General features: G+C 38.6%; 2 protein-coding genes across 9 annotated transcripts in view; one reads left to right on the forward strand and one right to left on the reverse strand.

Moving 5' to 3' along the window:
* Nucleotides 1-2,920: 2,920 nt before the first annotated feature.
* Nucleotides 2,921-10,886, forward strand: LOC120425238 (heat shock 70 kDa protein cognate 4-like). Its single transcript, XM_052709547.1, has 3 exons — nucleotides 2,921-3,019; nucleotides 3,320-3,540; nucleotides 9,089-10,886. Exons 2-3 carry the CDS (start codon nucleotides 3,336-3,338, stop codon nucleotides 10,822-10,824), a joined length of 1,941 nt encoding a protein of 646 aa, XP_052565507.1. The 5' UTR covers nucleotides 2,921-3,019; nucleotides 3,320-3,335; the 3' UTR covers nucleotides 10,825-10,886.
* A 4,807-nt stretch (nucleotides 10,887-15,693) lies between these two features.
* The window catches only part of LOC120425234 (uncharacterized), a 91,106-nt gene continuing 83,785 nt past the window's right edge, over nucleotides 15,694-23,014 (reverse strand). For 6 of the 8 annotated variants that reach the window (XM_039589664.2, XM_039589668.2, XM_052709570.1 and 3 more), the window contains exon 7: nucleotides 21,658-21,811. In XM_039589664.2, the coding sequence (XP_039445598.1) occupies nucleotides 21,791-21,811 (21 nt within the window). In that variant the 3' untranslated portion in view covers nucleotides 21,658-21,790. Of the gene's footprint in view, nucleotides 16,258-21,524; nucleotides 21,812-23,014 lie in introns of those variants that run through there. The other 2 variants (XM_039589671.2, XM_039589670.2) reach the window with 1 other exon arrangement.

Genomic DNA, 23,014 nt, shown 5'->3' on the forward strand with positions numbered 1-23,014 from the left:
ACAGGGTACCACAGGTTCTATTCCCAATAATCGATTCCTAGGCAACTTGGGCTTAGACAATCATCACATCACATGGCGAAAATCCAGTCTGCAATCCGCTAAAATCACCGTCTCCTAGCGAAGCGAAGCGAACAAACAAAATCACTCACACACAGTTATTTTGCTCCACTAATATCTCGACGTTCCAAAATGTCATCTTACGATCAACGTTGATATAGAAAGGGCTTTGAAAATCACAAAACAGTTAATTAAGATTACACAAGCACATAAAACACAAATTACTCAACGAAAATACGAAAATTTTACGACAACGCGCTCCCTTTGCCAACTATGCACTCTCATTTGATTATCACCAGCCCGGGAGCATGTTGACAGCTCCCATACAAACTGAGCGTACCCCGTTTTGTGGGCCCAGTGGGCCTAAGATGGCGGCCTTCGATATTATCTAGCCAAATTTTTGAAAATGGCGAATAGTTTATTTAAATATAGTTTTTGCCTTGATTTGGGTTAAAACGACAAAATAAGCATTATGGAATCATTTTCTTCAAAAACTTGTTTAGAGATACGCCACGTTCAAATATTAGTCTAGAACTGTTGAAGTGAGCGAGCCACAAAAGCCGCCACGAAAAAAAAGTTTCCTATGCAAATTTTGAGTTGCGTATTTGATGGGTGTACTCCGACGAGGCCCACTTGCCATCTGTCGGTGGATACGCGCAATTCACGAAAACTGTCATGTTAGGGGACGGTTGATTATCACAATCACTCACCCCATTCAAACAGCGACACAAAAGCACACAAAAAAATTAATCTGAATACTCACGACATCGCGTCCCCACTTCCAGCGCACCTAAAATTTAGTTTATTGGACCTTTTTTTTAAAAAAAGAAACTCCAGAAATCTTTTTTGTAGCTTGTTGGACATAGCATAGGGTGCCCAGAATGTGGGACTTTTTCTCAAAACCTCACTCCACAAGCTGAATATTGTGCCTTGAGCTATTTTATGACTCTGGGCCAAATATGACTAAAATCGGTCAGCATTAAGAACCCATTGATATTCGAAGGTAAAGTTTGTATGGGAAAACTCGAAAAAATGTATGGATTACCCAACTTTGTTACGTTTTGTTCTGCACGGTACGCTACTTCCATCCAAATATTTTCAAAAGTGAGATTCTCATTGAAAATTTAAAATTTAATGAATAGTTATAAGCGATTTAAGAAAGTAATTTTTGTATGAAAAACATTTTTTTCATCAAATTTAGGCTCGGGTATCAATGGATTAATCTCAACCAATTTCGCTCAAAATTGGCACAGATGCTTAAAATTACCCAATAAACCGTTTTACGCTTGTGGAGCAGAGGCTCATTTTTTTGGGCACCCTAGTGGACAATCGCCAACCCCCCCCCCCCCTAATTGTCCACGCGGTTTATGGATGCTCCCTTTACAACTTATGGAGAATCAGGCATCTGTTTAATTCGGAACCATTTATAAGTAAAATAAAAGTTACCTCCACGTTTTTTAATTGTCATCTAAAATATGTGCTTGGAACAGTAAATATAATTAATAAATCCATGCCAACCGTGCATTACAAAATGCAAAAACGTTGAGAATTGTTCAACGCCCATGCGACTCCTTTGAATCCAAGTGGGTTGCAATAGTTAAATGGAGGCGCGTGATGCTTAACCATCATTACGCGAATTAACGGTAGGATTAGTTCACCAAACTCAATGAACATATCGTGACACCATATTAATAGAATCTGCATCATAAGTCGACTCCCATCCCGAATATTCTTCGCAGCTTGTTCTTCGTCATCACTTTATGTCAATGTGGTAGTATAAAAGCACATGTTGAATTACTACTGACTGATCGTCATCAGCGTACCGCTCATACACCTGGCCGGTCTTAAATTAGATTTTTACGCTACTTCCCAGCTTGTTTCTAACGTAAACAAAGATATCGTCACTTTATATGCTGCTCATTATTTCGAAAAATTATCCTTGAATAGTCGCATGAGCGTCTTACGTGCACTTGCAAGTTTTAGTGAAAATAAAATCAGTTTGGATTATTCAATATTTTTTTATTTGATTTTATTCAACCGTTTATTTTATTAGGTCTGAAATTTTTTTTTTTCGATTGGGTCATTCAAATTTAAGCATTTTTCTATGACCCAATCTCACCTCCAGACCCAAAGTCATGCCCCTGATGATGGTAATTGATTTCGCTTTGTTTACATAAAATGGTTATCTACGAAACCTGACAGGTCATTTTTCGACGTGTGACGTTGCAAGTGCAAAAATCCAAATAATCCAGGATGATGATTTTTGGGTTTCATTTGACCGATATTTCGTGCGCGAGAGAGATGAGCCAATTTCCCTTAAGATTATTTTTTCTCTTGGTGAACATCAAAAGACAAGTCAAAAGATCATCAACGCTAGTCAGTATTCCGTTCAAAATTGGCCTAAAATAGCCTAAAAGCTAGTTTCCTTTTGTGGTGCCAATTGTAGTTTTTCTGGACACCTTATCAAGCATAGGCATAATTCCAAATTTGAAACTTTGAATTGTTCTATAAACTACCGTTTCTATTCAAACTTTTATATTCGATTTGTTTCTAACTGTCTTGCCTAAAGCTCAGTATTGTTTTCTTTATTGTCTTAAAACCAAACCGTTTAAAAAAAACATTTTTTATGTAAATAACTCAGTATCTACAATGTAGGAATTCAAATTTAAATTTGAAATCAGTAATCTCCGTATCCGACACCGATGCAACCAATCCCGTCCCGAAAGTGAATGAACATTCTAGAGAAGAAGATCGCGGATCACGAGTTTGCGCGATGCGAGTTTTTCCTCTGCTCTTTCTATCTGTTCCGGACTTCGGGTATTTTAAGCTCAACCGCCACCGCGTTGGCGAATTATTCTTCAGAAAGACATCGAACGGATCAGTTCGTTGAAAAGATATTCAAGTGTGCATTCCTTTAATTTAAGCCACAAGTGTTACGTAACTGTGCGTAATTATCATTTAGGTGAGTGGAGTGATTTGTGGGAACACGTGCGAAATTTGGCATTTGCTGGGGAATTTTTGACGGTTTTAGATCGGTGTTAATTAGGGTGGCGCCATTTTCAATTAAAATTGTGCAGCGAAGAGAGTTGACTTGATGATATTTCGGAAAAAAATCTAGCTCATTCGTTGTCCATCACGTGATCTAAAAATATCAAATTTCAGCAGTTGCCAACAACGAGTGAAAAAGTCAAATTTTGTGTGTTTTAAAAATAAACCAAAAGTGCGAGCAGTAAATTTAACTTTCACTAAAATTTTCAAACAGGTAAAAAACCAGAACCATGTCCAAGTCTCCGGCGATCGGTATCGATCTGGGCACGACCTACAGCTGCGTGGGCGTTTTCCAGCATGGCAAGGTGGACATTATTGCCAACGACCAGGGCAACCGCACCACGCCGTCCTACGTGGCGTTCACGGACACGGAACGGTTGATCGGGGACGCCGCCAAGAACCAGGTGGCCATGAACCCGAACAACACTATTTTCGGTAAGTGCAGCGACATTGACATTATCGATCAAATTTAGTGCACTCGGAATTGTTTGATGCTATGATAGACAAGTGAGGGTAAATTGAATTTGAACGATGTTTTTTTTGGACTGGGATTTAAAACCATATTTTAAACTACCATGCGTGTCCACTAAATTTAACAAGCTAAAATTTCATTTAATGCGTCTCCACCAAATTTTATAAGCTCAAATTCCGTTTATTGGAGATGTTCAAGAAGGTTTTTCAATTTGTGCTTCCACATTGTTACAAGTTGTTAATATTTTTTCGACAATTCCTATTCGGGACCATCCATAAACCACGTGGACACTTTTTTGGGAATCTGTTACCCCCCCCCCCCTCTTCGTGGACAATTGTGAGTTCAATTAGTTGGGTGGTGACGCGCGGTCAATTATGTGGCATTGTGTGTGAAAAGAAAAGAATTTTATTTCGTGTTTCATCCTGGTTGGCTTGCCCACAAGCAGAAGAAAATTAGTTCAATTAGTTGGGTGGTGACGCGCGGTCAATTATGTGGCATTGTGTGTGAAAAGAAAAGAATTTTATTTCGTGTTTCATCCTGGTTGGCTTGCCCACAAGCAGAAGAAAATTAGTTCAATTAGTTGGGTGGTGACGCGCGGTCAATTATGTGGCATTGTGTGTGAAAAGAAAAGAATTTTATTTCGTGTTTCATCCTGGTTGGCTTGCCCACAAGCAGAAGAAAATTAGTTCAATTAGTTGGGTGGTGACGCGCGGTCAATTATGTGGCATTGTGTGTGAAAAGAAAAGAATTTTATTTCGTGTTTCATCCTGGTTGGCTTGCCCACAAGCAGAAGAAAATTAGTTCAATTAGTTGGGTGGTGACGCGCGGTCAATTATGTGGCATTGTGTGTGAAAAGAAAAGAATTTTATTTCGTGTTTCATCCTGGTTGGCTTGCCCACAAGCAGAAGAAAATTAGTTCAATTAGTTGGGTGGTGACGCGCGGTCAATTATGTGGCATTGTGTGTGAAAAGAAAAGAATTTTATTTCGTGTTTCATCCTGGTTGGCTTGCCCACAAGCAGAAGAAAATTAGTTCAATTAGTTGGGTGGTGACGCGCGGTCAATTATGTGGCATTGTGTGTGAAAAGAAAAGAATTTTATTTCGTGTTTCATCCTGGTTGGCTTGCCCACAAGCAGAAGAAAATTAGTTCAATTAGTTGGGTGGTGACGCGCGGTCAATTATGTGGCATTGTGTGTGAAAAGAAAAGAATTTTATTTCGTGTTTCATCCTGGTTGGCTTGCCCACAAGCAGAAGAAAATTAGTTCAATTAGTTGGGTGGTGACGCGCGGTCAATTATGTGGCATTGTGTGTGAAAAGAAATGAATTTTATTTCGTGTTTCATCCTGGTTGGCTTGCCCACAAGCAGAAGAAAATCAGTTCAATTAGTTGGGTGATGACGCGCGGTCAATTATGTGGCATTGTGTGTGAAAAGAAAAGAATTTTATTTCGTGTTTCATCCTGATTGGCTTGCCCACAAGCAGAAGAAAATTAGTTCAATTAGTTGGGTGGTGACGCGCGGTCAATTATGTGGCATTGTGTGTGAAAAGAAAAGAATTTTATTTCGTGTTTCATCCTGGTTGGCTTGCCCACAAGCAGAAGAAAATTAGTTCAATTAGTTGGGTGGTGACGCGCGGTCAATTATGTGGCATTGTGTGTGAAAAGAAATGAATTTTATTTCGTGTTTCATCCTGGTTGGCTTGCCCACAAGAAGGAGAAAATCAGTTCAATTAGTTGGGTGATGACGCGCGGTCAATTATGTGGCATTGTGTGTGAGAAGAAATGAATTTTATTTCGTGTTTCATCCTGGTTGGCTTGCCCACAAGCAGAAGAAAATCAGTTCAATTAGTTGGGTGATGACGCGCGGTCAATTATGTGGCATTGTGTGTGAAAAGAAAAGAATTTTATTTCGTGTTTCATCCTGGTTGGCTTGCCCACAAGCAGAAGAAAATTAGTTCAATTAGTTGGGTGGTGACGCGCGGTCAATTATGTGGCATTGTGTGTGAAAAGAAAAGAATTTTATTTCGTGTTTCATCCTGGTTGGCTTGCCCACAAGCAGAAGAAAATTAGTTCAATTAGTTGGGTGGTGACGCGTGGTCAATTATGTGGCATTGTGTGTGAAAAGAAAAGAATTTTATTTCGTGTTTCATCCTGGTTGGCTTGCCCACAAGCAGAAGAAAATCAGTTCAATTTGTTGGGTGGTGACGCGCGGTCAATTATGTGGCATTGTGTGTGAAAAGAAAAGAATTTTATTTCGTGTTTCATCCTGGTTGGCTTGCCCACAAGCAGAAGAAAATTAGTTCAATTAGTTGGGTGGTGACGCGCGGTCAATTGTGTGGCATTGTGTGTGAAAGGAAAAGAGTTTTATTTCGTGTTTCATCCTGATTGGCTTGCTCAAGTCCTTCCTACATCATCGTTGATCGGGAGGCACGACGTCGTGTGAATTGTTGCATTAAAATAAGTTTAAGTATTACTGTAAATGACTGTAAAAAAGTCCTTCCTATATCATCAATGTCGTCTGGGTAATCGTGATGAAAAATTACATTTATTCAGTATTTAAATACCTGTGCGCGAGTGTTTTGGTGTGCTAATTAGAAAGACCTTCCCATAGCATCGTTGCTCGGAAGGCTCGCCGACGGGTTTGTTATTAAAGTCCTCCCCATAGCATCGTAGCTCGGGAGGCATCGAAAAGCCAATACCTTATCCTACTAACCCAAAAAAAATAATCACGTGATGCTTGAAGGAGATGCTGTGGATTCAACGGTCTCAAGCGGTATCAACAAGTATATAGCGAAAAACTATGTGCTTGATGAGTCTGCAACTTCAACTATCGGACTAACATTCCTCCCTTTTGTTGAACTGCAGGCTTCTTGGGAGGGCGCCGGTATTGACTAATAAAGTCGGGGTCTTCAGGGGTTAAACAGTGAACGGATGGTTGGCTCCCACTGATCATTTCTCGATTAAATTTTCAAAAGGTCCTATCTGCATAGGAAACCCATGAGGGATAGGTTGTTTTGAAAATTTAATCTAGATTTTTGATTCATTGTTTAACTTCAGCTGATCTGTCAATAACGGAGTAGCAGCTCATTGGCAGTCAACCATGCTCATGCTCATGCTCATGCTCAATCTGTTACCCCCCCCCCCCTCTTCGTGGACAATTGTCCATACAAAAAAAAATCTTTTTTGTATGGATCGTGGACAATCACCATACCGCCCCCCCCCCTAAAATGTCCACGTGGTTTATGGATGGTCCCTTCCCAGTAAAGATATAGAAATCATCATTAATCAATGATTGTGCATTCACATTGGTGCAGACATGTGTATTTAAAACAGTCAATTTTAGATTGATGATCATTTTGTGGAATGCTGGACTGCTTCATCTAAGCAAAGGTTTTCATAAGATTTTCTAAATTTATTTTCAGATTTCGAAAAAGTGTTCACGTGGTCCACTTTTTGTTACAAAAACTCTATTTGCACAATCTTTGCTAGATTCTATTATTTTTTTTCTTCATTTTCTGATATGTTTTAGTAGACAGAGAGAAAGAAAGAATTCTGTGATTTCTGTGAATATTGAATTCTGAATGGAAAACTATCTTTGTAAAATTTTGATAATGTGAACCGTTTTTTAATTATAGCCATTCTTTGCATAAATTATTTAACAAATTTGTCTTTAATTTTTTTCAAATATTGCTCTTTTTTTAAAATTATAAATTAGAAAAGCTGAGAAATTTCACTATAATTCTCTTCTTCGGAAATCTTTGATCCGAGTTTTAGTTGTTGAGATAGGGATGAAAATTATTTTAAAATTTAAGAAAAAAAAATTATAATAATAAAACAAAAAATAAAATAAAATAACTAAAAAGACAACAACAAACAAACCATCCACATTGACGACCCCCAGGTCTTTTGTGGTCTCTATTGCAAGTTTCTGCTCGAACCTAAGAGTCCGAAGGCTTGAATGGGGAGAGCACCCAAAACTCTTTTTACTCCAAGGAACCTTCCACCCCAGTGTTTGAACTGACGACTTTTGGATTGCGAGTCCAACCGCCGCCAGCGATTCCACCGGAGTAGGCTTGGTTTGGTGTGTTGTTTGTACTTATGGCATGGAGACAACTCCTACATCTGGAATGACTTAACGGCCTAACAACCAAGGCCGGGACCGACATTTTACTTCCTTATCCGATGGAAGGTTGCAGCAGATGGGAACCGAACCCAGAATCATCCGCTTACAAAGCGGACAGCGTAACCATTCGGCCACGCACTGCCACTAAAAAGACGGTGCCCTTCATATTTTTTTTGCAAAGATTCTTTTCGATTTAGAATTCGATTTTACATTAATTTTTTTTGAGCGCCTTTCAAAAATCAAAAGTTGCACTTTTTGTCTACTAGGACATAAATATCAACAAATAGGAAAAAATCTAATGGAGTAAAGTTTGACAAAATCAAAGTCACCATTTTTTGTCAGAGTGTAACTTTTATTTCTAGAGTTGTCCTAATAATAACCTACAACGTTGTCGTGTGGTACAGATTTTCGAATGTTTTCATAGCACTTTTCTATGGACAGCCCCCAAATTTGTATGGAGACTTATCTTTTGCAAGCAACATAACCAAACTTTTCGTCACCCTCAGCAAACGTCAAATCAATACTAATTGCTGCCGGATCTTTTTCCGGATCTCTCCCGGAAAAGATTCGGCAGCAATTTCGTATGGTTTGACGTTTGCGGAGGGTACCAAAAAAAGGTAAACAAATCACTTTGTGCATCAGCCCAACATCAGCCAATGAAACAAAAATACAAAATTAAAAAATACAGCAACGTAAAGGCGATTTGAGAAATCCTAAACAATTGCTCTTTGGCAGTTCACTTTAAATTTATCATTATATACGGTATATTTAATCTGCTATTCAATCATTCCACAGCCGGCTGTCTAAGAATGAATCGTGTTCAACTCAATAAAAATTAAATAAAAGTTTTCTCTACAATAGCTTTTCATGTTTGACTTAAAATAACTACTTTAAAATTAAAACATAAAAAAAAACAGGATTGGCTCGACAGCAGCATCAGATGCTTGCCTTAGGAATAGAACTTCACCGCTTAAAAAAATGAAATCCACAATACTCAAACGGAAACTGTCTCGACAGCAGGTTCCGATTGCTTGCCTTGAGAATAAAACTAAAAAATAAAAATAAAACATTATGCCATTAGTCGCAACGCTTGCTTAGAGCGTATCCTAGTTCTTTTACCTTCCCAAAAACCGTCCAACTCCAAGCGAAACTACATCGTGGAGATTTTCCCTTGTCCCCTTAAAAAAGTGAAGCATCAACACTTCCAGTCTGCAATCCGCTTAAATCACCGTCTCCTAGCGAAGCGATTCAAGTGATCTCGGTAATTATTGGTCCAGTTTTCAATATTTAAGGAAACTGCCTTCCCATTTATAATTTTTGGGAAAGACAATTTGTTTTAATTTAATTTGTAAATAATAATTTAATATTCTTCTTTATTTTTTTTAATTACAGACGCCAAGCGCCTGATCGGTCGCAAGTTCGACGACGCGACCGTCCAGTCGGACATGAAGCACTGGCCGTTCGAGGTGGTCAGCGACGGTGGAAAGCCCAAGCTGAAGGTCGAGTACAAGGGCGAGCACAAGTCGTTCTTCCCGGAGGAGGTCTCTTCGATGGTGCTGACCAAGATGAAGGAAACGGCCGAGGCTTACCTGGGCATCAAGATCGCGAATGCCGTTGTTACGGTTCCGGCTTACTTCAACGACTCGCAGCGTCAGGCCACGAAGGATGCTGGAGCGATTGCCGGGCTGAACGTGCTGCGTATCATCAACGAGCCAACGGCTGCGGCTATCGCCTACGGGCTGGACAAGCAGGGTCATGGCGAGAGGAACGTGCTTATTTTTGATTTGGGCGGTGGAACCTTTGATGTGTCGGTGCTGACCATTGAGGATGGTATCTTCGAGGTCAAGTCTACGGCCGGTGATACTCACTTGGGTGGGGAGGACTTTGACAACCGCATGGTAAGCCACTTTGTGGAGGAGTTCAAGCGCAAGCACAAGAAGGACTTGGCGAGCAACAAGCGCGCTTTAAGACGGTTGAGGACGGCTTGCGAGCGGGCAAAGCGCACGTTGTCGGCTTCGACCCAGGCCAGCATTGAGATTGATTCGCTGTTTGAGGGTATTGACTTTTACACCTCCATTACTCGGGCTCGCTTCGAGGAGCTCAACTCGGACCTGTTCCGCGATACGATGGAACCGGTTTCGAAGGCACTGCGCGATGCCAAGATGGACAAGGGAGCGATCCATGATATTGTGCTGGTTGGAGGATCAACCCGTATTCCGAAGGTGCAGAAGCTGCTGCAGGACTTCTTCAACGGTAAGGAGCTGAACAAGTCGATCAATCCGGATGAGGCTGTCGCTTATGGAGCTGCTGTCCAGGCTGCCATCCTTCAGGGTGATACTTCGGAGGCCGTTCAGGATCTGCTACTGTTGGATGTGACTCCACTGTCGCTGGGCATTGAAACCGCCGGAGGTGTCATGACCGTGCTGATCAAGCGCAACACCACCATTCCAACCAAGCAGACGCAAACCTTCACGACGTACTCGGACAACCAGCCCGGAGTGCTGATCCAGGTGTACGAGGGTGAACGTGCCATGACCAAGGACAACAACCTGCTGGGCAAGTTCGAACTCAGCGGAATCCCTCCGGCGCCACGTGGAGTTCCTCAGATTGAGGTCACGTTCGATCTGGATGCCAACGGTATCATGAACGTGTCGGCCATTGAAAAGTCCACCAACAAGGAGAACCGCATCACCATCACCAACGACAAGGGTCGTCTTAGCAAGGAGGACATCGATCGGATGGTCAACGAAGCGGAAAAGTTCCGCAACGAAGACGAGCATCAGCGGGAGAAGATCACCGCCAAGAACTCGCTCGAGTCGTACTGCTTCAACATGAAGTCCACCATGGAGGATGCCAACCTCAAGGACAAGATCCCGGACGCGGACAAGACGCTGATCATGGACAAGTGCAACGCCACGATCGCCTGGCTGGACGGAAACCAGACCGCCGAGAAGGAAGAGTTTGAGCACAAGCAGAAGGAGCTGGAAGCCGTCTGCAATCCGATCATTCAGAAGCTGTACGCCAGCACTGGCGGAGCTCCCGGTGGAATGCCCGGAGGTATGCCAGGTGCCGGAGCTCCCCCGCCACCATCCGGCGGTGCCGGTCCGACCATCGAGGAGGTCGATTAAGGGCGGACTCTTTCTTTCTCAATAAAAAAACATAAACAAAACACACACTCAATTTAATTAATCCGTTGTTTTTGTTCTCTTTATTTCTGAAACGACATCTCCTGGTTCACCATGAATACACAGCTTCAGAGTTGCTTCTGTTGTTGGATGCTTTTGGGCCACAACACCTGAATAACTGACCGACTGACTCTCTTCTTCTTTCGTACAAAAGTAATAATATAGCAACAAATAAGAGTATTTTCTTCACATATCGAGTAACACAGCTGATTTCATCCGATGTTTCCACAGTTTTTTTTTCGAGTAATTTCCGCGCTTTGAACAGATTTCTTTTTGTCTTTTGGTGATTTAACACATTTTGCTCTCTTCCTCTGTTTGTTTGTATATTTAAGTTTGCCTAAATTAGCTCATGCAACGAACAATCGCTACAAGTTTGCAACATGTTTTTCCCTTATTATGTTCGACAGCCATATTGTTTGTTATCCTTAAACTCTACATACCAGCCAATTTTATTCTAGGATTTTTTCTTCATTTTGTTAATTTTAAACACATTGGGAAGCAATTTAACGATTTTATTTTCTCTTTTGATTTGGTCTAGACTTTGAAGACGAAATTAACGAAATAATGTCCTTTTTCTTTAATTTTATTACAAATATTCATCAGCTAAGCTTAGTTGACTCAACGCACGTGTCTGTGTGTATCAACACACCTGTATTTACAGATTTTATTTTTCTATTGTTGTGTTGTAATCATAAGTCAATGTCCTTTTCGCCTGTGATTTGCTGTGTGAGATCGTTCCTTTCTAGGGGTTTCCTTCCTCGACGTGTGTGGTTTTTTGTGAGCTTGTGTTTCCATTTTTATTTGCTTTCGATTTTTTCTGGTTGCTACACTTAATCACACACCGTTTAATGCGTTAAATATATCAGTCTATCTTTAACAAGTATGTCTTTGATCGATATATAAAAGAATCTGTTTGTTTTGGTGGAAACGCGTGAAATTAACGGTTTAGCTGTTGGTACTGTTGTTACTTGAATCATTGAAAAAAATAAAAAAAACAGTCAATAGACAATTTATCTTTAAAGAAAAAAATTAAGAAGGTTACCAAACGGCGTAATACATTTGTTCCTGGTTTCGAGTTTGATGAACGAATGTTTTCGATTTCAGGAACTGATTTTTCTCCATATATCATATTAAAAAATATCAAAGCGCTCAAGACTTATGAAACCGTGGCTACCTTGTGGTCTTCACAGTTTGAAAGTAATTTCATATACTCAAATAGCTTGCTCATTGAAAAATACCAAGATTAAGTAGTCTATGACGAGATATGGACAAAACAGGCAAATGGCCAATATTACAGGTTCCCTGGGTTTCAAAAGCGGCCAGAATTGAAAATTCTACAAATAATGTATCAAAAAAGCATCTTCAAGAAGATTCAAGGAGTTGGAGCCACCGCTAGACGAATTCCGATTTAATCTAATCTAATCTAATCGAACACAAGCGCAGCCAGTCCGAAGAAAGCATCCTGGAAGAACTTGTGGTTAGATTACGCCCCAAGTTTTTTCTTGTCAATATATATTAATAATTGCAGTACATCCGAGCTACCCCGAAAATGTATAGCAAAAAATAAAGCGGCCAGGCCTACTTTATTGCATTAACCGCAGAGACAGATTCTGTAAACGGACCACATTCCACAGAATCAACAGGGGAGGAAGGATGCGTGGACATACCGAATACCGTTAGACGAATTCCGATTTAAATTGAGAAATGGCCAGACCCAGCAACCTGTTCCACTATGGGCTAGCAGGCAGTCATAAATAGAAAATGGTACATTTTTGATTATTTTTTTTTGATTTTTTTTATTTTTTTAAAGAAAGCTAAAGTTATTTGTCAAAAAAATACGGAGTCTAAAACATCTAGTACAAAAAGCTGCTCCTGATCCATCAAGATGTTGAAATTATGCATTAATCTGCAGTTTGATTTTTGCCCACCTACTTGTATGGAAACCGTCCATAGTGTGTCCAGGTCTTTCCTACAGAAATGGCAATGATTTGGCCATTGTTGTTCTAGAAAAACAACAAAATCTCGATTTAGAATGGAATGCATTAATCAAATATTGTTTTCTACGTGCTGTTTTTGAAAGCGCGTTTATTTATCCAAGGGATTTTATAATTTGGAAAAAAAATCCTAAAATTTTTTTCTTGTACAAACAAACCAAATATTTCAAAAGTAGAGAATTTAGCTGTTTGTAAAAGTCATGGTTCAAAGTTTTTTTTTGCATTTTTTTAAATTAAATTACATGAAATATGATATATAACAATAAAACAACATAAAAAGGATTAATAATTTTCGAGATATCTTCGATTGAATAATGAGCCTAAATGGGTAGAACTAGATTTTTTTTCTTAATTTTCATTCTTTAAAAGTCTGTTTCTCATTCACAAAAAGTGGATCGACAATGTAAGAAAAACAATTGTAGAAGCATTTTTTTACTTGATTTCAAATTTTTAATCAAATTTGCATTTGAAAAATCAATTCACAATTTTAAAGATAAATTCAATTATTTTTTTTTTATATTCTCTTGGGTATGATGATAAAATATGATTTTACATCTTAAAATAAAATTTATAAGTTAGTTTTAAGGTATCCCTTTTCCCTTTTGTACATGTAGGACCTCCTACATTTGAAATCACTGAATAGCGAAAGCTATAATATTTCATGAATAAATGAAAGTTGCTAGTATTTAAAATTGAGGTGAAAAGTCATCGATTGTGATTGGACACTCAATAATATTTTAACTGAATGAATGAAAATAAAAAAAAAAAAAAACAAACTTTTAGTTTTTTTTTTAAATTATACTTCATTCAAAAACAAGAATTTTGATAAATGGTTATTTGCTCAAAAAAAAAAAAAAAAAAAAATGGAAGAGAAAATCTGTAAACTAAAAAAAAAAACTAAAAATAAAACAAACTTTTAGTTTTTTTTTAAATTATACTTCATTCAAAAACAAGAATTTTGATAAATGGTTATTTGCTCAAAAAATTCGAATTAAAAAAAGTAAAGTGTTTTAAGTGTGTAAATATTTTTATCCTAGTACAATTTTGCCATCAATCAGAAACATTGTTATCATGATACAAAAATTGAGTTTTGTGACAAAAATTAAGCAAAATTAAAATCAAATTATTCGCTCTAGAGCAATGCTTTAGGGTTCCCGTTTGCGAACTTCCTATTCGAAATAAGGTGTCCGAATGCTCTTTTTACACCTAAGCTTCCATCCACCCCTGGATTCGAACTGGAAGGCGTGATCATACAAATTTCGTCTCGAAAAATGCCACCGGGACCGTCTGGGATCGAACCCAGGCCGGCTGGGTGAGAGGCAACCACGTTTACCCCTACGCCATGGGTCCTGGCTAAAAATAGGAAATAAACGCATTTACGCATTTTTTCTGATTCGTTCCAGTTATGATCTGCAACTTTACCGAAGATATCCAATCGATCAGAAAATCCTCTCTCGAGATACGGGTTTTCGAACATTGAAAATGGATAAATTTAATGGTAAATTAGTTGCAATTTGATTTTTATTTAATTTATGACTTCCTAGAATTAAAAACTAGTAATTTAAATTCTTTAAATGAACCGTTATAGATTAACTACATGTTTTTTTGGGTATGAAAAAAAAACCACAACAATTCAAGTAACAATCACCAGCATAACTGCAAAAAAAAACATCGCTGCTCCCCAGTGTAGTGTTTTTACCATAACTATATTGTCACCATGATTATAATAATTGTACCAGTTTACCAGTGCACACAAGCAGCATCACGATTGGGCAAACGGAAAGCTCTTTCCAGTTACTCACACTCCATCGATGTCAGCCATTTAGTTTATTCTTTTCCAACTGAAATGTTCCATCTGGCTGAATGTAACACAAATTTATTGGTGTGTAGCGTTAGCATTTGCGTTTTTTAGAAGTGTCTCTCGGAGACTGCCTAAGGATTAGAAAATGCTACATGTGTGTGTGTTGTGTTTGTGTCAGTATGTGTGTCTTAAGGCCTACACTTGAATACGTTTGGATTCCTGTAGGTAAGAGTTAAATCGAATTAGTTTGTGTTTTTTACTAAACTTTGTAGTTTTTAGTTGACGGCCTGTAAGAAATTACTATTTTTCTGTTTTAGAAATTCGTGTCAACTGTTACGTAACTCACAAAAGTCTATCTATTTCATTGTAATGTGTGTTTTCAATTTACTTCATTTGCTAGAGAATATAGAACTTGCCGTTTGTCCTTGGAGCTTTTTGTTACACGCAGAGAAATCCGTTTTGGCAATAACGCAAATATTTGAAAAAGAATTTGAATACAGAGATTTAAAAATTCAGTAAAACAAACTGTTTTATCCAATGCCGCATTTTGTACTAAACATAAACTCCAAGGCAAACACCGTCGATGAACTTCAAATTTAGGGCTGTCAAGTTTTGCGTTGTGATCTCTCAATTTGTGAAGAATGCGTTGTACTTTTCTCTCAAATTCTGTCATAAGAATATCGTTTAGTTCTGACTCTAATTTTCAACTCTGTCTTAGCTACACGAAACCTAAACAAAGTAGAACGACTGCAATTAGAACTGGGTTGAGCGTTTTTTGTTTTGTTGAGTTTACTCTTTTCCGCATATGCTGAACGTTATTGCTTATGTAGTGGTTTGATAGAATACTGCAAATTTTCTGATATAACTTTTGTTTATTTTCTGTTTTGCTTTGAGTGTGAGTGTGTGTTTGTGAGATTAGTAGGATCTGCAAATTTTGTTCAAATGTTCGTTGGAACCGGGAACTGGGGTTTATTTTCTCCTATCAGTCAACTGATACTATTTAAGTTTGTTTTAATATTTTTCGGAACGAGATCTAAATCGATTCGATTCACTTTCGGATTTCCATGCTTGTTTGTTTTCTCCTTTTTTGATTATTTTGGTCTTTCGATTGGTTTACCACCTCTCTGCCACAGTAGCATTTTCTCCTCGTATTTTGTCCTGTTTGTTTTTTTATCGCGACTAGTTTTATTTCTTTTTTTTTTGTAATTACACTATATAAATGTCGTACTTAAGTGATAGTAACTTATCTAAAAATTCCATAAAATGTCTATTCAACAATGATGATAGCCACTAGGTTGTGTCCTTCGCCAGTGTTTTGATGGTTTAATGTTTTTGTTTTATATTGTTTATGTCTCAAGTTGCTTAACTTTCTGTTTGATGTATAAACGTGTGTGTGTTTTCGTGTTTGTGTGTATGTGTGTGGATTCACATTGGGCTGCACTTGGGTATGAGTTTTGTTTGTTTGTTTGCTTTGCATTACAACAGCTTCTACTATTTTAACAGTTCCGTGGAGCTACAAGGGCCGTCAAAGCCGCCGCACGTACTTTCACTAACAGATCTCTGGCTAAGGATAGGAGAAAACTGGAATGGAATGAAAAAAGATTGGATTGTAATGCACTTGCGATAGTTTTGAGGAATTTTAAAAATTAGATCTATAAATGAAAGATTTCCGCATAATCTAACTCGTCGTCTTTTTCCAACTTGGTAAACCTCGATGGATAAATGTTCAACTCGTGCCTAAAAAAAATTTTTTCTTCAGAGATGGCCAAATTTTGTCTAAAATCAATTTTTAGTGGACTTAACTCGAAACGGTTCACGATATCGAAATTTATGTAAGCTACTGTTCGATTGCAAATTTATTTTTCAATTAAAAATAATGTCAATATTTTTAGAAACGTGTTTTTTTAATTGGCAACACTGTCATATGAATTTTGACCAACTTGTGCCATAGCTCAATGTTGTCAGTTTTTGTTATCTAAATTTGTTCAAAAAGAAAAATCTAGTTTTAGGGCAAAATGTCAAATAGAAAAATGGTTCAAGTCTGAGCCACTGTATTTCTAGGCAACCACTACATAGGACATCCTTGTGGCCCTGTTGGTTATCACATCAAATCAAATCAAAATGTCAAATTGAGAAATGAGTACTTTTTTAGAGTTTTACCATTTTTTTAGAAGTCTTAAGCAATACCTGCAACTTTGTGAAGGCTCCTAATCGATCAGTTCGTCTGAAAATCAACTTTATAAATACACTTAAGTAGTCATAACTTTAGACAGGTTGCCAGATAATCCATCTTTTAGACTCGTTTCAAAGGTTTTAGATTACATATCCAACGATAGGTCGGATGATGGATCCGGGTATAGATTTCGTACAGATAGCAGGTTAATGCTATCCAAAATAGACACAAAAGGGCGGATTTTGCAGTGTTCTATCAATTTGACTCATTATTCATGCCATCAGATTTGGTAGTCAGATTTTCATAATCCAGAGCACTTATGCGTTGACAACTTATGATAGGGTTGTCAGATCTCCAATCTTTTGAGCTCGTTGGAAAGGTATTTTGATTACCTATCCAACGGCAGGTCGCATGATAGATCCCGACAACGTTTTCATCAAAATATCTGAGATCCAGCCTCCAAAAGGTGCATAAATAACACTTAAGTACTTATAACTTTTGATAGGGTTGTCAGATCATCAATGTTTTGAACTCGTTTGAAAGATCTTTTGATTACCTATCAAATGGTAGGTCGCACGATAGATCCGGACAACGTTTTCATCAAAATATCTGACATCCGGCCTACAAAAGGTGCATATATAACACTTAAGTGCTCATAACTTTTGATAGGGTTGTCAGATCTTTGATCTTTTGAGCTAGTCTTTTGGAAACCTTTCAAAAATAGTATAACATGGTGATATTTTTGTAAAAAATTATACTTTTAAAAATCTTACGGACTTTTGTTAAAATCGTTTTTTTAGCATAACTTTTGAAGTACTTCAAACAGACCAACACAGACAAAATCGGTTGAGCCAGTGCCGAGATAATCCAGTGCAAATTGTTTTGATCAACATCCCACCACACACACAGACATTTGCTTAGAATTTGATTGTATACGTGAAGGTGGGTTAAAGTATTCAAATTGAGAATTCTTTTTTCGAGTGATTTTATAGCATTTCCTCATTGAGGTGAGGAAGGCAAAACACAAAAAAATAAAATTAATTATCGCTGACCGAAGTCTCAAGAATTGCTTTGCTTGTACAAAATCTTACAACTTGTAAAAAATATGTAAATTTTTTATGTTCTTTGAGCATTACTCTGAGTCGCACATAATTTAGAAAATGATCAATCCTTCTTTTGGCTTAGGCAAAGATCAGATTGCTTGTTCGACGGCTGAGTCGAGATTTGTTTTTGTTTTGAAATACTTTTTTCGATTCAAAATGGTTGGACAGTAAGTAAAATGACTCCATGCTCACCAACCACAATACTGTTTAAAAAATGCCTTTGGGATCAGTTTGAGTGAATTGCTTTAAGATGAACATTGACACAGAAAGTTGAACTGAAAAAAATAACAAAAATCTTACAGAAATTATGTTTTCCATGACTTATAACTTTTCAAGAACTCTTGTAAACTATTTCTTTTAAAATCTACTTTTTGTTTTCTTTTTTACTTTTACTTTATTATCAAATCACTACGCACACATTTAAGGTGAGGTTTTTTTCTTCTAAAATTGGTTGGATTATTCGAGTACCTTTAATATATTTTGAAGCATTTTTTTATGCTAAAAATTATTCAAAGCAAAGCTTGAGATGAATTTTTCAGATGAGCTGAGAAGTACAGTAAACAGTGAATTGAATTAAACCAAACTACACGCCAATCCCTCATTACTAAATTCAGTTATTTTTACTGAAATCTGCACTACTAAAATTTTCAGTAAATGAAAAATTGCTGAAATTTCGGCAAACTTTGACAGCTCCATACAAATTTTAACTGAAGTTCAGCGAAAAACTAACTGAAAATTTCAGTAGTGCAGTTTTTAGTAAATATTAACTGAAAACGAACAGCAGAATTTGCTGTTTAAATATTTGATATTTATATTTTTTTCCAATGCATTTTAAAAACATTGTGTGAAAACAGTTGAAAAAAAAGGTGCAGGTGGTTATGTTCTACATGACCAATAAGACAAAGAACTTTGTTCAAAACTCTAAAAAATCATTCTATTGTTATTTATATTTTTTAATTCTTTGCCAATTTATTTAATCCTTAATAATTAATACTAATTTAATGTCTTCAATCATTGACATCTCTGTGAAAATAAATTGCCAGAAAACGAAACTATTGCCAAAACAAGTATGGTTCGGAAAATGTCTATCCCCCAGAAAAAACGGCATCCGGAAATCACTATTATTATCGAAATGGCAAATTTCATGTCCACTCTCAAAAACGACATTGCCCCAAGTCGCATGGTTCGATAAATGTCCTCCCGGGAGAACCTCCCTGAGGGCACCGGCCACTCCAGGTTGTGGCCAATCCTGTCAAAATGGCCATTTTCATTACCAGTATCAAAAACCATGAATTTTGATACCCATATTGCCCCAAGTCGCATGGTTCGATAAATGTCCCCCCGGTAGAACCTTCCCCAGAGCACTGGCCACTCCGGGTGTGGCCAATCCTGTCAAAATGGCCATTTTCATTACCAGTATCAAAACCATGAATTTTGATACCCATATTGCCCCAAGTCGCATGGTTCGATAAAAGTCCCCGGTCGAACCTTCCCTCAGGGCATTGGCCACTCCGGGCCAATCCTGCCAAAATGGCCATTTTCATTACCAGTATCAAAAACCATGAATTTTGATACCCATATTGCCCCAAGTCGCATGGTTCGATAAAAGTCCCCGGTAGAACCTTCCCCAGAGCACTGGCCACTCCGGGTGTGGCCAATATCCTACCAGATTGGTCCCAACCCCATTGCCCTAAATCATTCTGGTTCTCGGGTGACCGTCCAACAATCTTTATAAGAACAGAATTCCTCCCAAGTTGGTGCACAACCTGTGTCTATCAATGTGTGGATGTGTGTGTCTGAGCAATAAAATTACCACCGTGGATCCGTCTTTGACGAAACCTCGTAAGGTACTGAAATTTTCTGAGGCTATCTGTTAGCTTAAATAGTTCGCATGAAATGTGGCAACAGTGGTGCAAATTTTGTCTTGTCTCTTGCTTTCGTGGAACTGTCACGCGAGAATGTTGCACCACTGTTGCCACATTTCATGCGAACTATTTAAGAAAATTTCAGTACCTTACGAGGTTTCGTCAAAGACGGATCCACGGTGGTAATTTTATTGCTCAGACACACACATGCACACATTGAAAGACACGGTTTGTGCACTACATTGGGAAGAATTCTATTCTAATGAAGATTGTTAGGATGGTCACCGGACAACCAGAATGATTTGGGGCAATGGGGTTGGGTCCAATCTGGTAGGATATTGGCCACACCCGGAGTGGCCAGTGCCCTGGGGAAGGTTCTACCGGGAGGACATTAATCGAACCATACGACTTGGAGCAATATGGGTATCAAAATTCATGGTTTTTGATACTGGTAATGAAAATGGCCATTTTGCCAGGATTGGCCACACCCGGAGTGGCCAGTGCCTTGGGGAAGGTTCTACCGGGGGGGCATTAATCGAACCATACGACTTGGGGTAATATGGGTATCAATCAGCATTACCCTTAGTCGTATAGTTCGGTAAATGTTCCCCCGGTAGGACCTTCCTCCAAGGCAATGGCCACTCCGGTTGAGGCCAATCCGGTCAAAATGGTCATTTTCATTACAAGTTTCAAAAACCATGATTTTTGATACTCATATTGCCCCAAGTCGTATGGTTCGATTAACGTCCCCCCCGTAGAACCTTCCCCAGGGCACTGGCCACTCCGGGTGTGGCCAATATCCTACCAGATTGGACCTAACCCCATTGCCCCAAATCATTCTGGTTGTCCGGTGACCATCCTAACAATCTTCATTAGAACAGAATTCTTCCCAATGTAGTGCACAAACCGTGTCTTTCAATGTGTACGTGTGTGTGTGTGTGTGTGAGCAATTAAATTACCACCGTGGATCCGTCTTTGATGAAACCACGGAAGGCACTGAAATTTTCTGAGGCTACATGCTAGCTTAAATAGTTCGCATGAAATGTGGCAACGGTGGTGCAACATTCTCGCGTGACAGTTCCACGAAAGCAGAAGGCAAGGCAAAATTTGTAAAGTGCTCTCAGCCAATCAGCAGCCGGGATTTTTCCTGCATTCATTTTTTATTTTCATCTTAACTTTTGAATACTTTAACAAAGTTTTATCAACTTTGTGAGGTAGTCTACTTGCAATTTAAGACTTCCCCTTTCGTTTGGTGGATAAAGCATGCAGATTTCTTGAATTGGGTGGAAGATATAAGCGTTCAAACAATTACACAAATCGTTACACTTTCGCTTCGCGAAATTTTGGATTGACACCCGTAGACAGCGCCCTTAGGACAAAGTTCTTTGTCAAAATATACTTGTTTTTATGTTTCGGCAAATCCCGGGAAAAGAAAAGAGAAACCCCGGATTTTGTTTAAGATAGATACTGAAGCCTTGGCAAAATCGTCAAAATCTAGGAGCACTGGCGTAAATTTGCTGAAAAATGACGTATCAAATCACTTTGAAAATTATCATCAAAATGTAAGGAAAGGCGTAAGAACCTACGGCTGAATTAAGTTAAATTTGAATTTAATTATAATAAAATTTTATAACAAACTTTTATCTCTTCATGACTTATTTTATAGAAAAAAATTGGGGGTTTTAGAAACCTGTTTTTTGTAATTACCTCCTGCGTTTCGTCCACCGACGGCAGCAGGTCGTCGATCGAGTTCGGCGTCATCGGGCTGGGCGTGGTCAGGATCGGTTTGTTCATCGGGCAGGATATCACGTCGCCGATGATGATGTTCGGCTTGATCTTCTGCAGCTGCTGCTGCTCCTGGAGCCGGCTCAGGTGCTTCTTCATCTCCTGCCGCAGCTCCTTTTGGTGGATTTCCTGCTCGAACCGCCGCATGCTGTAACTCCGAACCGACGACGTTGTGCTGTGCACCGAAGCTAAACTTGGTCTTCGGGAACCTGGGGTGGGTGGGGATGGAGAAGGAAGAAACGTCGGAAGAAGAAAGAAGAAAAAAAAGAAAGAAGAAGAAAAACGATAATCTCGTTGAAAGGATTCCATTCAGGCCGTGTCGTAATCCATTAACGTAAAATTGTAGTAAATGGCGAAGATGGTGTAAGGGTGTGTGTTTGAGTGTGAGAGACATAAATATAAGAAGTATACAACGAAAATGCGGCATTCCATAATGGGTGAACACTAAACAGTCAGCCTTCGAATTGGCGAATTCAAACATCCCAAAAAAGCACTTCGAAAGCTGGCTGTAGGTGAGTGTGTGACACAAAATATTATGGCGGAATAATTCATTCAGTTGCATCATAAGTCTGCTGAGTCTGGCTAGAAGGCGGTAGAAGCAGAAGCTGTGATGACAACGCCGATGAATGCAGCTCGTGAATAGTGATGGGCCTTTTTATAGGTTTTAAGAGCAAGCATCACACTTTGCGGGAAAATGAGTCAATACTGAAAGCGTGCTGCGATTTATATTTCCATTAAACGCACAGTCTGAGCATTTGCTGAGCTTTTGAATGATCACAGCCTTACATATTGAGTGATTAAGCCAAAGAGTTTATGGAATGAGTATTTATCTCATGTTTTTTTGTATTTTTTTTATTTGTCCAATCTGCCGAGTTTGGCGTTTTCCACAAATAAGCTTCAATTTACTTTTTATTTGTATTTTTTATGCTTGCAGTTGCAGAATTTAGCTTCCACGCGATGCAATTTGAGCGAAAATATGAGTAAAACGTACCTGACGCATGGTGTCAGGTAGCGATGGAATAATCATCATTAAAAGAAAATCTTTGGACGTTCATCAAGAGAAATCCGAAAAGAGCATGGCTCTCCTCTCTCGCGCGCAAAACAAAATATCATCTTGATTATTCGGCGGAACATCTTTTTCACTACTGCACTTGCAGGTGTATCGTCACAAGTCGAAAAATGACCTGTCACTTTTTGTAGATGTGTAAACAAAACGAAAAAAATAATTTTAACTGGTTGCATGTAATGTTTTCAATTGCGCATAATATATCAAAGCTTGATTATGGTCAAAACATTTAAATTTGCCGTAGATTGAACATGTTTGCTGAAGAAATTAGTTCGACGTTTGTCTATTTCCAGCTCGAGAACACTGATTCAATAAACTCCAATCAAATGTATTCGATTGATTGCAC

The sequence above is a fragment of the Culex pipiens genome, chromosome 3 (genome assembly GCF_016801865.2).
Source record: "Culex pipiens pallens isolate TS chromosome 3, TS_CPP_V2, whole genome shotgun sequence".
Taxonomy (NCBI): domain Eukaryota; kingdom Metazoa; phylum Arthropoda; class Insecta; order Diptera; family Culicidae; genus Culex; species Culex pipiens.